Source organism: Suncus etruscus, chromosome 3, assembly GCF_024139225.1.
Source record: "Suncus etruscus isolate mSunEtr1 chromosome 3, mSunEtr1.pri.cur, whole genome shotgun sequence".
Lineage (NCBI taxonomy): Eukaryota > Metazoa > Chordata > Mammalia > Eulipotyphla > Soricidae > Suncus > Suncus etruscus.
In genome coordinates this window covers 6698638-6716656 of record NC_064850.1, presented here as the reverse complement: position 1 = coordinate 6716656, position 18019 = coordinate 6698638, and the positions used below count along the sequence as shown (strand labels likewise).

The 18019-nt window shown below is 36.2% G+C and overlaps 1 protein-coding gene across 1 annotated transcript in view; it reads right to left on the bottom strand.

The window, feature by feature from the left end:
• Positions 1-18019, bottom strand: part of SYT16 (synaptotagmin 16) — a 193531-nt gene that overhangs the window by 31086 nt on the left and 144426 nt on the right. Inside the window, exons 3-4 of the mRNA XM_049770266.1 lie at positions 7875-8087; positions 2310-2566 (exon numbers count right to left, since the gene is read on the bottom strand). Of these exons, the coding sequence (XP_049626223.1) occupies positions 2310-2566; positions 7875-8087 (470 nt within the window). The remainder of the gene's footprint in view (positions 1-2309; positions 2567-7874; positions 8088-18019) is intronic.

Below are 18019 nucleotides of genomic sequence, written 5' to 3'. Positions count from 1 at the left end.
GCACTTAAAAAAATCCCTCAGTCAGGCAGGTCTAACCCTGTATCACCAGTCTCTTTGTGAGGTACAATAAATGACTCCTTTCACTCTAGTGTTCCAAGATTTTCTTTAAGATAGGAGTGCACTAAGTTGTCAAAATGAGTATAAGTCTAAAGATTTTCTGTCACACTGCAAGACGTTCTATTTTAGTAAGATGTGGTGCTGATGTCATCTGTGTGGCCCAAAGTCAACAGGCCCACAATATGTTCCCAGTGCCAGATACATGGAGGAAGACAGAATTCTTAATATTATTGCTAAGAGGCAAATAAATCAATTCTTAAAAGGAAAACTCAGCCTGCAAAGCAGACAATTACATGCACTGCCTCTGAGTTGCATTTGAGGTTGAACTACCGTAGGAGCAGAATTGCAGTTTTTGTCTCAAAATAGATATAAGGTTGAATGGAGCACACAGAGATGTCTGGGTATTTTTGGAGTCTCAGAACATTTAGTACCCTCAATACCATGTCTTCTATTAAAACTCCATGAGGCAGGCAAATGGGAGGTTACCTGCATAAAACAAGGCCATGCCTGATGTGTAGTTATGAAGAATTCAGAGAATCAACAGGCAGAAAAATAGCTCTGCTTTGTTTTTGTGGTGGGAGAGACAAAAAGGCAGATTCTTAATGTTTAATGTTTGGCCAGAGAATTTGATATTACTCTTAACAGTAAATTGACAAAATAAAATTTGGGTTTTTCTGTTTGTGTTTCAGTTATATGTATATCCCCCTCACCCCCCAAAAAAAACATACAGTAGGTATATGTCTATGAAGTTCTGCATTTAACAGGCCAGAAACAACCTGAGCTATGAACTCCAATGACACCAAAATACATGCACACATGTACACAACACCCCTCCTCCATCTCTTCCTATACTCTCAGCGTGTGTAACAGCCAAGCACACAATTTATTATTATTTTATTTATTTATTTTCTCCTTGATGAAAATGTAGTGTTAATGGCAGCAGTGTGCTAATAAAAGATGGTTCATCCTGATTTTTTTTTTCAGATTGACACAAATGAAAAAATTTCCCTTTCTTTCTCCTTTAACCCCTACCAATTAACTTTGTGAATACTTCCATGACCTATTTCATCAAAAATAATTGAACAGTTCTGTGTAAGTAGCTCTTCATGACACAGAATAAAAGAGAAGGGAATTCAGTTAGAGTGTGACTATCAATGCCTGTAAAGAAGACAAAGTTTATAAAAGATACATTACAATTCCTGAAACATAGCAACTGCTCATCTAGAGATATCATCATTACAGTCACATCTCTGCGTGGCTAGGGATATTCCAGTGTAAATTTTCATTGAAGAAAAAGCTTAGAAGAGGCATGTTTCAGCAGACATGCTCCAAAAAGGGCTGTCAACTGCCATCAAGTAATTATAGATTAATGCCATCTCAAAGACCTTCCTCCATTCATTGAAAACCGAATCAAAACAAAATGGTGCCAGGGGATGGCACAATGGAAGAAGCACTTACCTTGCTAACATGAGGCATGAGTGTGATCCCCAGTGCCACCATATCTGTGGATCATGATTCTGTGTGATTAGAGCAACTATGTATGTGATCTATGTATCAAGAGAACTACAACTAAATTGTTTAACACCTCTCAAGCACTCTAGCCATGCATGATCCAGACCAAAACAAAACACAAAAAAACTGTAAATTCTCATTAAGCATTATAGCCAAAAGGATGTGAAAACTCCAATCATCACAACAAAGGGAAGGGAACAAGGGCAAAATGCTAACTAATTTACTGCCAGATACTTATCATAGTCTATCATTTTATTTGGAGAACCATTCCACTATTATCTTTAAATAATTTTCATTTTTAAATAATACAAATTAACTCAAGCTTTGATGTAAATAAAAATGGGTTTTGCTTAACTAAAGCCATCTAATAAACCATTTTAAAGAAATTAAAAGGTTCAAATATGAACATAATCTTATTAAAATACAAAGTACCTCTGTATTTTTAAAAAAAAAATCCTAATTGTTGCAAAGCTACCATATTTTTCCACCACTTACTACTGCTACAATTGAAATAAAAAAAAAAACACTTATGATTTTTCTCATTCATGCCCATAGGGCTTAGTACTTGGTCATCTGATCAAAACATTGTTCAAATTTATGTCTTTTAGGTTTTTGTGTTTCAAAGAAATATTCCTTTTTTAGGTAAATTATTGCTTGAGGGGGGAGGAAGTTGGAGAGGACAGAGTTAGCTAGGGACTTCCCACACCCAAGCAAGAAGAGAACAAACAGAAATAACTTGCCTCTGGACTCCACACAGAAGAGCTGTCAGTGGCATAGGAATCTTCAAACCCCCTGTTATTAAAAGCTGTCTCCATCTCCAAGCTGCCCTCTGTGGACTGACGACTGAGATTACGGACCACTCGGGTCGCTTGCGAAGATGTGCCATGAAGCCTGGTACCTCTCATGTCACATGGGGACGGTGAATAGGCAGATAGGAGACCATCTTCAACGTAAGACAATTTTTCTGAATATCTCCTCTTGCTGGCTTCATCCACATCTAAATTTGTAATAAGGAAACACTTCAAATATATTTTTTACCAAGTGAAATCAAGAAGAGCAACAATTCTAATCACGACTTCAAAAAATATAACCCAGGGAAGGAGAGAGAGAGGAGGACATAGGGCTAAAGGACATCCCTTAATGTTGCTGATTTCTATAAAGTCCTCAGTACTAACTAGTTCCCTCATCATCAGTTTGGGTAGTCCTAGAAAATCCAAAAGGACTTCCAAGTGTGGTCCTGGGTAATTTCTGGTACCATGAGATATGAGCATCACAGCCTTTCATGGTGTGGCCTCCTGAGAATCACTGGGAGGGGTTCCTGAATCTCCCAAGCACCATTTGGGAGTCACCTAAATAATAAGTAAATAAAACCCACCAAATAACTGCCGCAGAAACACAATTCCATTCATATAAAAAATAAACTCAGCCCATTTTATTTTTAAATCACTAGTTCATTTGTGGCATACAAGGTTTACAACTTTCTAAGGATATACTAAATGTGTTTATGTTAGGGGGTTAAATTGAGCACATTAGCATTTTATTAATGAGCATAAGACTTTGGGATTTCTCTAGAAAATAAAAACCTAAATTTACTATAAAGATTATCTGGTCTTCTTATAATGTGCATATCACCTTTTTTGCTCAAAGGTTTTAGTACTTCTCCTAAGTCAATAACATCTAGACACGATCCACAATAACAATCCTGAACTTGATTTTATGCTGTAGGTTTAAATCCTTAATTCTGTGAAAAGAACTTAAACAGCATTTGGACTGTTTGAATCTTTATTTCATAGAGCCATTTTTGATGCATGAAATAATATCCACCTGACAGCTGTCACTATGCCTTTTATATACATTAGCCTTAATTGAATTGGACTCATCCAATTCAACAACCTCTATTTTTACTGCCTTCGACTTTAACATATGGTCTCTTGATTCATGAAAATATTAAATATGCAAGCCTGGTCTCATACCTTCCATCCAGTATTTTCTTCTTGTCCACCTAATGCCCAAACAAGTTCCAAATATTCCTTACAACTCAAAGATTTCATTTCTCCATAATACCTCATTCTGTTCTACCTCTTTAATGTCTAGAATATCTTCTGATAGTAAAGAAAATAAATGGTCTTACTAAGCAAGGGTTCTCACCCTTGTTTTTCATACCTAAAAAATTAGCAAATGATGTCTTTCTATGGCTTACACTTTCCTCAAACAACCCTGGTCCTAAGGTTAGAGAAACAATCTGCAAGACTAAATTGGATGACAAAATAGACACCTTAAGTTCAGTTCTGCTTTACTGTTTGGTATCAATGATTATCTTATTATTCTTAAAGCCTTAGTTTGAACCTAAGCTCCTGCCAGGCTCTTTGCCAAATACATTTACTGCATCAGAGATTGACTAAACCCTTTAATGACTTTAAAGGTTAATCAGGTAACAATGTTTGAAGCAGGCAGGTTGTTGCAACATGAAACAATGGTGACAGGGATTTCTCAGACAGTATTACACCTATATTAAGCACACAAGCTTAAAACTATTGCGGATGCATTTAAAAGAATACACAAAAATTATATGCAGACAATGTGATACTCAGGGCATAACTTCAGATTCTTTATTGCGGGGTTTTGCAAGCCACTGAGAAGTTATCCTAACTGTCCTATTATTCTTATAAAACGAGGCCCCTTTAAAACACTTTCATAAGACCCCACAAAATTCTTACACTCCTATTTTCATTATTAGGCAAATACACTTTAAAGGGTCACAGAAAATGATAGAACAAAAGATATTCTATATGCAAAACCCTACAACATAAAGCAGAATTTTCTTCTAGGGCTCTAATTAGAACATCCATTCCTCATACACATGAACACTAAAATGTCCTATTAAACAGTAGGTCATCCATCAATGTGTGTAATACCCAGCAGGAATTCAGCACAAAGTCTAACTCTGCCAAGAAATTACTCCCATAAAATTGTCTTATGACTTTAACTCCTACAGTGATAATACCTAGATCAGTAATAAGGGAATTTTCAAAAGCTACATCAAGCCTTGAAAAGCTATTCATAACTGAAAAACATGAGAACTATATTAATATAAAAAGCCATTTTCCTTGACAGACAAGCTAGTAATGAATAGGAAAAGCCAAACTGGGGTACAAGTTACAAGGAGGAGGAAAGGGGAAGGTGAATCACCATTATATAATGCCATCTTCCCCTGCTAGTTGAGAGAAATCCAAGTCACCTTAAACACATACAGAAAAGTCATTGCCTGTTATCAGAGGAATGTATTCTGGCATTTTAGAAATTACATGATATAGTTATGTCACACCAAACATACTCATTACATTAGCAGAAAAATCCTTGGGTTTACTGCATCCATAGCCTACTTGATGTAGGGTGACCTTTAATGAAACTTCTTTCTTTTGTACTCCCAAACTATCCTCCACCTAAAATACCTGTGCTTTTTATGATGGTAAATTCTGTGTTCACTGGGTTTTGCTGGAGCATCAGTTACTCAATCAAACACTAATCTAGATGTTTCTGTTGTTTTGTATTTGTGATTGAAGCCCTTAAGCAGTAGGTTTTAAGCAAAGGAGACTTTCATATGTGATATTTCCATTGACAGGTTTTAAAAAGACAAACAAGAAAATCCCTCCATCCTGCTGATTCAATTTTTTTCCACAGTTGAACACTGTTAATACGTTGTCTCAAAAAAAACTGAGCACAATTTCTGAGACAAATAGAGCTGCTTTTAGTGACACAAGGAAGGCAATGTCTAGCTTACATAAAAAATAATGAAAACAGAATATAAGCAAAATATAATTTGGATCAGAAATAAACACTACAACAAAAGGCTTTTATGTGGTTGTTGACATTTCATACCTAAATGTATCAAGAGCAGATTTCTATTCAAATAAGTAAATAAAAACCCTCTCTGAAAATACTGGAAGTGTGATAATAGTTAGGGCACAATGACACTAAATTAACTGCATCATGCAAGAGAAAAGTATGATTTGGAAATGAAGTCAGCATAGTTTTGGTTCTCATGCTCTGAAGAAGAATTTCACTTAAGTTGAAAAGTAAAGCAATTCATAGATAACACAAGATAATTCTTTTATAAGTTTTGGCTTGTAATTGCCCTGATCCAAAAATTTGAATGCATTTTGAAGTGAAGAACTATCTGATGTTGAATTTGATCTAAGAAATTGCATTTAATGGTGAAGTGGAAAATAACTAAAGAGAAAATAGGAAAAATAAATCTTCCCTGGGATTCAAGCTTAATATCTTTATTATTCTTTTCTGGTGACACAAACTCACTGATTTAAAAATAAATAGAAAAGAAATTACACGGAAAATCATACATTAGAAATTACAGTAACATTTGATAGTGATTTTGACCTAAGATTTAGCATACGATTATTCATTTCTATTAGATTTTTCTATTTCATTTCAAATATATAGGTAATCTATTTAATATAATGGAAACTTCCTATCTCTAGCAGATAGGAGAATAAGCTTTTCAATCACAATCTGTACAAAAATTCACATTTACTGGTAATGACAGAAATTGTTGCTTCTTCCACTAAGATTAAGATTTACAGAGGTTTGAACCTTGGAGGACAAGAAATGGGACCATTGACCTTTTTGTTTGTTTGGCTCTTGGCTCTGTGCTGAGAAATCACTCCTGGCTCAGGGAACCATGTGGGATGCCAGAGATTGAACCCAAGTCCATCTTGGATCAGCTGCTTATAAAGCAAATGCTCTACCACTGTGCTACCACTCCAGCTCCAGGAATACTGACTTTATATTTGAGCAAACTACTCCTAGAGAACGAAGTGTTACTGACTTTCATTGTCTATCACTTATTTTTCCATTGGAGAGAGTGATAATGTGACAGAGAAAAGCATGTGTGATTACATGGCCCAGGGTTAATAGTTACTGATATTATGCTTTGTTTTTTTGGGCCACACCCGTTTGATGCTCAGGGGTTACTCCTGGCTACACACTCAGAAATTGCCCCTGGCTTGGGGGGACCATATGGGACTCCGGGGGATCGAACCGCAGTCCTTCCTTGGCTAGTGCTTGCGAGGCAGACAGCTTACTTCTATCGCCACCTCTCCGGCCCCGATATTATGCTTTGTTAATAGCACTTATTTAAATTCCCTTGGAATAAAAATAATAGTAATAAATTATTAGTTTTAAAGTGCCATTAACAATACAGTATCAGTAATACAGTGACAACAGGTAGCAACTTGGCCCAATAAAGTGTCAACAAGTAGCAACTTGGCCCATATCGATAAATAAAATTGCATGATGGATAGCAAGTATAATCTATTATTATAGAAAACTAGATTATTTTTATTTTCTTTCTGCCTTCTCTACACTATCAATTCAAACATTTCTTCCATTATCTTCTTTCATCCCCTTTTAAAATTTCCCTTCTATTCCCTTTCTATTTTCTATTTTCTTTTCTATTCCCTTTATCCTCTTTTTTCTCTGCCTAGTGATAATTGTTGACAAACATGAAAGAATTACCGCTATTTCTCTGATTGGGCCCATGTCCAGAAGGAAAGAAAAGATTAGTAAACAGGTATAGACCAATTTATTGTGGTCTGACATTTTTATGCATAGGTTTATACTAACTACACTTTAAAGACATTTTCTTATTCCCATAATTCAAGGTATGAGTGAAATAGATATATAGAAAGACTAATAAAATAATTAATAAATATGGGGCCAGAGCGGTGGCACAAACAGTAAGGTGTCTGCCTTACGCACGCTAGCCTAGGATGGATCAAGGTTCACTCCCTTAGCGTCCCATATGGTCCCCCAAGCCAGGAATAACTTCTGAGTGCATAGCCAGGAGCATCCCCTGAGCATCACCAGGTATGGCCAAAAAAATAAAACAAAAAATAAAAACAAAAACAAAAATATTAAAGTGTTATTCTTTGTATCTGTCTTCCCTTCACATTACTCTGGATATTTTGTATATGGTTGCAAAGACCGCTTTTAAAAAAAATTTATGTCTTATCTTGATGTCTTATATTATATTAATGTCTTATATTGTCTTATATTTCTGTCTTTTATACCACCAGCACTACCACCACAACAACAAGAACAACACCCTACTCTCCCTCTGCAAAGTTTGAAATAGCTTTTATGCTCTCTCAGCTCCAAAGTCCTGATTCATTTTCTTTCCATTTCTTTCCATGTTTCTGAACTTTCAGAGACAAGTGCAATGACTCAAAAACATTCATGTCATTAATCATCCCTGGTCTAGATAAAGAAGGGTTTGATACAAAGAATACCTTCACAGGCAGACACTTCTCTATTATCCTCTTCATGGGTAGAGAGCAACTGATTGAATTTGGGTTTCCGCTCCAGTCCTGTCTGCTTTCCTTTCTCAGGTGCACCAGAACGAAAACTCTGGGACCGGGACACAGAAATTTCAAACTGTTTGATCACCTCTTCATCACTGTCAGAAGATGTGGAAATCTCTTCATCATCTCCAAAACTGTTAACTGGGAAAAAAGAAAGAGTGTAAGTCTTCACATGGCCTATGAGAACATGAGACAATCTGGAGCAGGGGGAGGAAAGAACATGGACGATTCATTTGGGTTCAAGTAGACCCAAACTGAATGGAAGGGATTTAAAGCCATATTGAAACATACATCCAAGTCTAAAGGAATAAAACAAGAAAAAAAATCTCAGGAAGGCAATTAGAAATGAATGGCTGGAGACCCTGCAAAATCATTGGGACACCCATAATCAATAGAGTGAACCTCTTATTAAGCCAGTCAGATATGCTGATATTCTATGCAGCCTCCACTTGTTCAAAACTGGACAGTTAGCCATAAATTTGCTTTATGTGTAGTTGAAGTCAAGCATGACATAGACATGTTCTTTCTTGTCTTCATATCATTTCAAAAACATATAGAATTACTTCGCATTTCAGAAATTGATTTTCAAATTGATTTGAAATTGATTTTCCAAAATCTTTATAGCTTCAGTACAACCATACTCTGTAGTTTATTAAAAGTTTTATATATTTGGGGACACCATGTGGTGCTCCATTTAGGGTGCTGGGGATCTATAGTGACACACTCACAAAGCTATGTGTTGCCAAAGTATCAAACCCAGGGCCTTCCACATGCAAAGCATATGCTTTACCATTTTTTAGCCTTTTAACATAGGCATAAAACCTGTAATACACCACCTCTTACCTGCTCTCCCCCAAATGTAAGGTAGTCCTCTGCACCACTTTGGTTCCTTAAAAACTTTGTTAATTTATTTTATTTTTATTTATTTTTTGTTTTGTTTTGTTTTTTTGTTTTGTTTTTTGTTTTTGTTTTGTTTTGTTTTTAATTTATTTATTTATCTTTTTTAAATGATTGTCCTACATATATATTGGTGAGCACATACATTTTTAATTCCCTTTTTTTTTTTTTCCCCCTCGTTTTTGGGTATGTGACCTGTTTCGGTTATCCCATCAATCCACCCACAAATATACAGACATTATAATGTAGCACCACTTCCCCCTGCAAAGGCACACTAAGTAAAGGGGAAATCTTACATATAAAAAAAAAAAGAGAGCTCCTATCTACTAGAGATAGGAACTCATAGTTGTTTACAATATGGGGATATCTCCTGCCTTGAAAATATGTCATGTGGAATCAACTTAGACCTCAGGTGATTAGATACCATTCATTCAGCCTTGAACCCTTGAGCCCCGACATAGAAACGGCACAGCTCTTCACAACAGCTGCAGGAAACAAACTTTATCCGGGACAGCCTTGATACGGCGGGACTGACAACAAGGCCCAGCTCTAACATGTTATCCTGACAACGAGGAAAATGCGAACATCTTGACCTTAGAGCAGATTAGCCTACCTTACCAACTAACGACAAGACAAAACCAGAAGTCTTGGCACCCTTTGGTTAGTCCAAAAACCAAGATCGGGATTGGCAGATGACTGGCTGCAAGAACCACGACCAGACTGTATACATCTTGGGACCAATAAAAAAGCCCTAGTTTAGGGCTTGAACTATGACCTGCACAATAATCATGATCCCCAGTCCCAAAAGATCCGGCAGAGATAATTGTAACGGAATGGGGCTTTTGGAAGCACAAAGAAAGACGCTATCCTAGGTGCCACCCTAGGTTCAGTGCAAAGACCAAGATCACCAACCACAGAAGATGGATTAAAATGATACTGAGGTAACAGAACCTCTAGAACCACAAAGACTGACTTCATCATAAGTCCCACCTCAGGATCTGTGCAGATACTGAGACCTCTAAACATAGAGCAGAAGTCTTCCACACACCCAAAAAAAAAAAAAAAAAAAAAACAAAAAACAAAAAACACCATCGGGAAAGTAAAGGATCCTGATCATGAGCAAAGTCTAGAGTTGATCCCATGACAGTATGCTCCAAGGACAGAGAAACCCCATATCTCTTAGGCCAAGTGAATTCCTTTTCGAATGACCCCAACATTTACTGTGCTAGGGCAGGAGGGAAAAAACAAATACAAAAAGCACAAAATCTTGGTTATTTTTTATATAAATATATATATAACCTTTATTTATTATTGTTATTATTATTTTTGATTTATTTATCTATTTTGGTCGATTTTTCTGTTTGGGTGCGATTATTGAAAGTGTTGTCCCCAATTATATTTTTTTTTCTTTCTTCCTTTCTTCTCTTTCGTTATGTGCTATACCATGTTTCTTAATTCAAGATTCAAGACCATGCGTGATTTTTGTTTGTTTGTTTTAGTTTTTTTTTTTTTTGGTTTGTTTGTTTTGTCTGTTCTTTGAGGTGCTTATCGATATAGCTGGAGCCCTCAATTCACGGGAGGACTGCCCTGGTTTGTCTCTAAGGAGGCGAGATTGGGGAACAGGTGACTGGGCTGCTAGAGTAGTTCACATGATCTGTGGTGGTTATTCATTGAAAATGTGCCTCATTATATCTGCTTTTGCTTTTCTTGGGCAGCCCTGTCAGCCAACCCACCAGCTGTTAAGCAGTTTACAAGTAAATGTAATTTTTTTTTTGTTGTGGGGTTTTGGTTTTTTTTATATTTTATATTACATTTTGTTTAAAGTCCTATGAATGTATATGCGTGATTAAATGGCTTTTTCTGTTTGAAAAAAAAATAGAAAGAAAAAAAAAAGAAAAAAAAAGAAAAAAGAAAAGTCATCCTTACCCTTCCCCAATTCTCTTCTCCTCCCAAATCCTTCCCTTTGAGTAAACTTAATTCCATCATTAATGTTCCCTGGCTTGTCTGTTTATTATGTCTTATCTGTTATCAATTTTGTGTCCTTACACTGCAAACATAAGTAAAATAATTCATATCTGTTAAAAAAAATGTGTTTTAGGGGGCCAGAGTTTTAGGGGTAGCACAGAAGTAGTTATATTTGCCTTGTACATGGCTGACATAGGACGGACCAAGGTTCGATCCCCGGTATCTCATATGGTCCCCCAAGCCAGGATCAATTTCTGAGCTCAGAGCCAGGAGTAACCCCGGAGTACTGCCAGGTATGGCCCCCAAACTACCCCCCAATAAATAAATAAATAAATAAATAAATAAATAAATAAATAAATAAATAAATAAAACTTTTAAGTGCCTCAGTACCTGCCACTGAATGACACACTCATCAATGGTGGCCCCAATACTACTGGACCTATGCAGAACTGTGATGCCAACTTGAGTATTTGAATTGCTCTGCCTGTTGGACAGAAGTGATGACTCCCAGCTTTTCTAAGCACTGTTGAAGATTCTGACCCCCACCCCAAAAAATGTACCAAAATGTTCTGGTGTTTTTCATAGTTTTATCATCTCCTACATTCTTTCACTACCACACACCACAGGAGACTTTTAGTTTCACCAATAAGCCAGGCCTTGCATTGTTTTGGTCTAGAAATTTCTCTTCCTAGCAGGTGATACCTGGCTGGCTCCTCTCATCTTTTAGATCTCAGCCTGTTTCTCGATTCTTCTAAACATTTCCTTGCCCAGACTTCCCTAAGAATTCTCTCCAAAGGCCTTTTAAGATTTATTTGTCTCTACTCCCCATAACTTCCACAATGATACTAATATCACAATTTCCGTTCATTTGTGTCACCCTATTAGATAAAACAATTCCTGTTGTACAGAAAATACTTAGTGAACATTTGTTAAGTGTTTCATACAGTGAGGAATATCCAGTGTTTACTCCCCATTCTGAGCACCTCCCTGCCACCCTCCTCCTCCATACACACACCACCCACACTCTCACTTTCCGTGCTTGAAATAATCTTCCCCAGCTCCAATCAGCCTAGTAAATAATTGAACTCATCATTCCAGCTGCAGCATTAACTTTATTCCAGATAAATACTTCTTTGACCCCTTAAATTAGATTCCAAACTCCCCCAATGTTTTGGGGGAAAAAATTCTCTGTGCTGTCCAGTCAATGCTCCTTCCAATATTGTGTAAAATTACCGTTCAACTGAAAACTGTTCCATGTAACCTATAAATGACTTAATGGCGCTTTCATCAACAATAAACAGCATGAAGATACATCAGTCCCCATAGTTTGTTAGTTTACACCTTATTTTACCTAAAGCTAATATTATTCTTGGTTTCTTTGTATGTTTATTTACAATTTGGATTTACCCCAAAACAGAGATTGTCTTACCTGTAAACTTGGGTGGAACAGGCTTAGAATAGCCTGAGCTATCTGTCCTTACACTGTCCTTACTGACCCACCCAGGGGTGGTCTCTGTTCTCAGTAAAAACAGCAATTCTGTCAGACAGCAGGGGAGATACAAGGTAGAAGATGGCCATACTATATGTGTTTCATTCTCAGCCTGGTTTGGATTATTTCATGAGTGACCCTGATTCAGACTCATTCACCTGGGCTTAGAGATTATGGCATGGAGGGGGATTTTACAACAGTCCATTATCTATGTGCCATTTAGGTTAATGTATTTCAGTCCAGGATGTCTTCATGATAACAAATCCAACCAACAACTCACTCCTCAGAATGTATCCCCAATATTAGTGGTACCCAGCTGTTTACAGCACAAAGAGGTACCCACTTCTGTATCCTTCCAGGATCCTTATCAGTGCCAGAAAAGTGACAGGCTGACCTATAAATATTTTCTGAATATTAAAAAAAATGACAAATACTGAAGACTTATTTTTCAAAGATCTCCTCCTATCCAAGAGTTAGAATGATTCCAAGGAAAAATATGGTTGCTAAATTTACAGATGGGGCCTGAAGATGACTTCTGAATCAGAAACTAATCAGGCACAAAAACCATAATTAACCAAATTTAAACACCAGCGTGATAAAAATGTTGATCTCTTACTTTAAAAGTGCTATCTTTTTAATTGTTTGGAATACTAGTAATAATAACAAGCAGTTAATGCTTCTACTGTACCTCATATTGACTTGAATATCATATATAATATAATTTAATTCACATAAAAATAATCCCATTTTTGCTTTTATTTTTCAAGTAACCAAAATGACAAAATTAGCAATCAACTACTGGCTGAAAAGCATATTGCCAATAAATGGTACAACCAAGATTTGAATCAAGATAACCTAGACCCCAGAAAACATGTTTATAATCATTTTACTGGAAAAATCTCATAGTCCATATATTCACATTCACTAGATGAGCCATGTGGTAATACTACTAACCTCTTTAGCCTGATTTTAGCACTTACATATTTCTAATGTTTATATTATTTCAAGTTTGTTTTCAGAACTAAAATCTCTACGCCATAGGCCAGTGATAGCAGAGCAGTGGGCATTTGCCTTGCACAGTGGCCAACCCTGGACGGGCCCAAGTTTGATCCCCAGCATCCCATATGTTCCTTGCACACCTGCCAGGATCAATTTCTGGTTATAGAGCTATGAGTATCTCCTGAGTGCTTCTGGGGTGGCCCAAAATTCTAAAAACTAAATAGACAAATATAAATAAAATCTCTACTTCAAATTTTCTTTCTAATGGACATCAATGTGTTCAATCTGATTGCCCCCTTTATGGACTACCTGGTCCACAAACAAGAAAGCATATCATTGTCATCTCACTGAGTTCCACTGACACAGTAGTAAGATAGAAAAAGTGAAGTTTAGAAAGACCTAGATTTCCCTCTAAACTTAAACACCACCTGAACAGAAAACTATTACAAGTTTTCTCATGTCTGAGAGTGCTGGGTAGTTGAATGTGAGATTGACCACATAGATTATAGAGTTCCAGTGACCAAAGAATAAAATAAAAATCTCTCTTCTTTTTTATAGGATGGAATGAGTTTACTGCCTAGTAGAGAGGCCTGGGGGTATGTAATAAGATAGCTGACTGGATTAGATGCTCCTTGCAGTTATTTCTGAGATTTCATTCTATTGATATTAATAAACTGCGTTTTTAAAATTTAGGTAGTTTTAATTTAGCAATTTAAAATTTAGATGTCCTATGAAAAATATATAAAATTTCTAATCTATAAAATCAATAAATATTATTTATTAATTGATTAGAAAGAGCTACTTGATTTTTCCCAGTAAGATGCTGATTTTGTATAGGACAAAGACTCTCCTTTCCTGATAGAATAATCATAATAGTATAGCATCTTGATCCACTGAGGATTCAAGGAACAAAGGCAATCTTATTTGGTAGAAGTCATAGTGATAACTTGTAATTACAGTATGACATTCTCTATTTTCTAAATATAAATTATAGTCATACTTCACAACATCTATACATTCTGAGAAATTTATCTTTGGATGATTTCATTGTGAAAATATCATAGAATGCATTTAAGCAAACCTAACTGATATAGTTGGTATAATCTATCATATATCATGACATATATATAAGCCATTAATGTAAAATAAACCTCTACATTGTGAAATCACTCAAGGCACCATCTTTCTAACCCCACACAGATAAATCTAAAGCATGTAGAATAGCCATGGAGGATTAATAAAACAAGCCAGTCAGGAAAGAATCATGGAGTCACTTTGCCTTTCACCTTGTGGTCCTCTCTGATCCCAAAGCCAAAACTGCTCTTTCTTTATTAAGCCAGTACAAAATTCACCAGGAGAGAGAAGGTCAAGAGAAGCCAAAGTACCTGTTCAGGTGGGCTTTTACATATCAAAGGAGAGATTTAAGGAAAAGAGGAAGATGGGGGAATGCCTTTGTTTTGGGTCATCTTACACATTACCATAAATACATGTATATATATATATATACATATATAACCACATGCAGTATAAAATTGGAAGAAACATAATATAGCACTTAATTATACATAACATGAATTTTTTGAGACTGGATATATTACTCTATTTAATCAACAACACTATGAGGTAGGTATTATATTATAAAGATATAATCCTGTGGTACAGAAAAGTAAGTAAAGTTACAAAGATGGAACTTGGGAAAAAGCATAAGTCATATCAGACATCAGATATCAGAGATCACTACATCAGGATTCTAGAGTTATATCCAGCTGACTTTTCAGAGAAGGGAGAGGAACTCTACTGTTTTGACCCAAAAGTTAGTCAGAAAATAGTTTTCTTTGTCAAAAGAACAGAGTATTAAGAAGAGCAGTCAATTGATGTGGGTGTAAACACATACAGGCAGGCTGTAGTAGAACTGGATTCTTATTCTTGGTGGTATTATAAATACAATTGCACAAGCTACTCTAGGATTTATTCTCCAAGTATCTTAGAAAATTCTCCCTCATAAACTCCACAGAGCTGCCATAGAAGCCAGTAGTGGTCAATTAGCACAATAAAAGCTTTTATTAAGTTCTGTGTTCTCAAACTTTACATAGGTCAACTTATTTATTATTCAAATGAGTTAACAAAAATAGGTACTATTATTATCCTCATTCTATGGGTTATTGAAGCACAGTAACATTAGAAGTCAGCCTCAGGCATAAGGTAAATTCTGGAACTAAGATCCAAATCCCCATTTCCTTATTCTAAGCAATTTGATTAATGACTACTTGTGTCCTTCTATCTGTTGCTGGGAAATCAAACATAAATCCTGGTCAAATATGATACAATGAGTTTTCTCACTAAGAAGACAAAAGACATCTAGATGGGACTAAAGAAGATTTTATGAGTGTCTACTCCTTGTCCATCACGTTGAGAAACAAAGACCAAAGAAGCAATAAATTTTCCTACTTCTAGAGCAAGTCACAACCAAATACAAGACTTTAGTGTTAAAAGTTAAAGTTTCACCAATTCATTTGCCAAGCTCTTGACTCAAATGCTTTTTACCAAGAAGTTGGTTTCTATCTTCGTTTTTTAATATCTCAGAAATTTGCCTTGTATTGATTGAATTAACAACTAAAAATCTAATCTGAACTCCAAACTGTTAAGTCTTGGACAAATACAAAAACATATTTAATGTACGATACTTATTTCAGTGATAAAATATTTTCTAAAGCACCCTACAACTACCAAGCTCAAATCCTTTTCATACTAAGTACATGATGAACCTAACAGATTTTTTTTCTTTTTTTCTTTTTTGGATTTTGGTCCACACCTGGTTATATTCAGGGGTTACTCCTGTATCTTGGTCAGAAATTACTCCTGGCAGGCTTGGAGAAGCATATGGGATGCTGGGAATTGAACACAGATCAGCTTCTTGCAAGGCAAATTCCCTACCTGCAACAGTGCTATCACGACTCCCCCACATAATAGAATTTTTAATTAAAATATTAACTTTATCCAATTGGTTTTCTAAAATAACAAAAATAAGCTACAAAGAGGTCAGAGTGGTGGCACTAGAGGTAAGGCATCTGCCTTGCAAGCATAGCCTAGGATGGGCCAAGGTTCAATCCCCCCGTGTCCCATATGGTCCGCCCAAGCCAGGAGTGATTTGTGAGCGCATAGCCAGGAGTAAACCCTGAGCATCAACAGGTATGGCCCAAAAACCAAAAAAAATTAAGCTACATAATTACAACTGACGTGTATCTGCCTGAAAGTCAATATTGTTCATTCATTTAAATCACAAAATTTGAAAAGACCTTAATTATTACTCCAGCCACTAAAACAAAAGACTGATTCCTCTATTTTGTCTCTGATACATGGCTACTCAATTCGAACCTTTTGTTAACACACTATCAATGTTTCATTATGGCTTCTTACACTGGCAGACCATGACTTTGGCAAGCAAAGATAACTATCTTTATATCATCACTAGAGAGTATCTCAAAAATAAGGGCCCTTTTGTAACACTAACAATGCACCTGAGTCCCTTGGTACCTGGCCCCTGTCATTCCATATCTGTGTTATCCATCATTCAATTCCTTTTCTTCTCACTATACTCTGGTATGAGATAGACTCTGGGACATGGTAGAGGGGGGCCTACACTGGTGGTGGGATTAGTGCTGAAACATTGTGTGTCTAAATCTTAACTATAAATGAGTTTGTAATTCTCAATGCTTTAAATAAGAAAAAAATTAATTGAAAATAAACAAGGAGCCAAGGAAATATTATCTTCATTCACAATTTAGAGACGAGAGCATGGGCTCTAATCCAATAGAAACTGCCTATCAGATAAAAACAGTTTCCCAGAAGAACCTGAAGTCAGTCTTTAAATCTGAGGTCTACTATCTGTCTGTTTGTGATGTAGCAAATCCATCAGTCTCCAATCCTTAGTGGCTTCATTTTTTAAATATATTTTCAGTTCGTAAAATTACTGAGAGATGTGTATTAAATAAAGCATATGAAGGAATATTACGCATGTCTGGATTATAGCAAACTCAACAATTTCCAACCATTATTATTTCCCTTTATCATACCAACTCCTGTGTAAAAGCTTATAAAGCTTTGAATTTGTGAAGAATACAACATACGTGTTTTTGCAGGGTTTACTTGAAATTTTGCTATCAGGGTAGATGTCAGGAAAAAATAAAATTGAGAGATAGACGGGAAGAGAAGAATTAATCTGATATTGTTGGATCATATTACCTTCCTTACCCCACAATTCTTCTTCTCATGTCTGGAGGTGGCATGCTCAATAAGTGCTGGCAAGGCTAGGTGGATGTGGGCAGTTTTTAACACCTGCTCATTTTACAGTTTCTTTTCAGGCAATGAAACTACCAACTGGTAATGCAAGGAGAGCATTTTGTATGTCTGTTACTATTTTACAGATGGGTAAATGATTAGTGCAGTGCTGAGCATATTAATTCCTTTCCACCCACATAGGAGCTAATAGGTGGATACAAGAACTGCTCACATCTTCTTGATGGGAAGTTGAGACAGGTGGGAGTGGGTTGTGTTCAGTAGAGAACCACCTGGGTGCTACTTTTAGCTTCAATTGCAGGAAATTCCTTATATACCATGTTTCTCAAGTTCCAGAGCCAATGATTGCCTAAAGGTGGCTAGATAAGGACAGAGAAAAGCACAAGAATGTGGTGAAAAATGTGGGTAATGTGAAACACATTAGCTG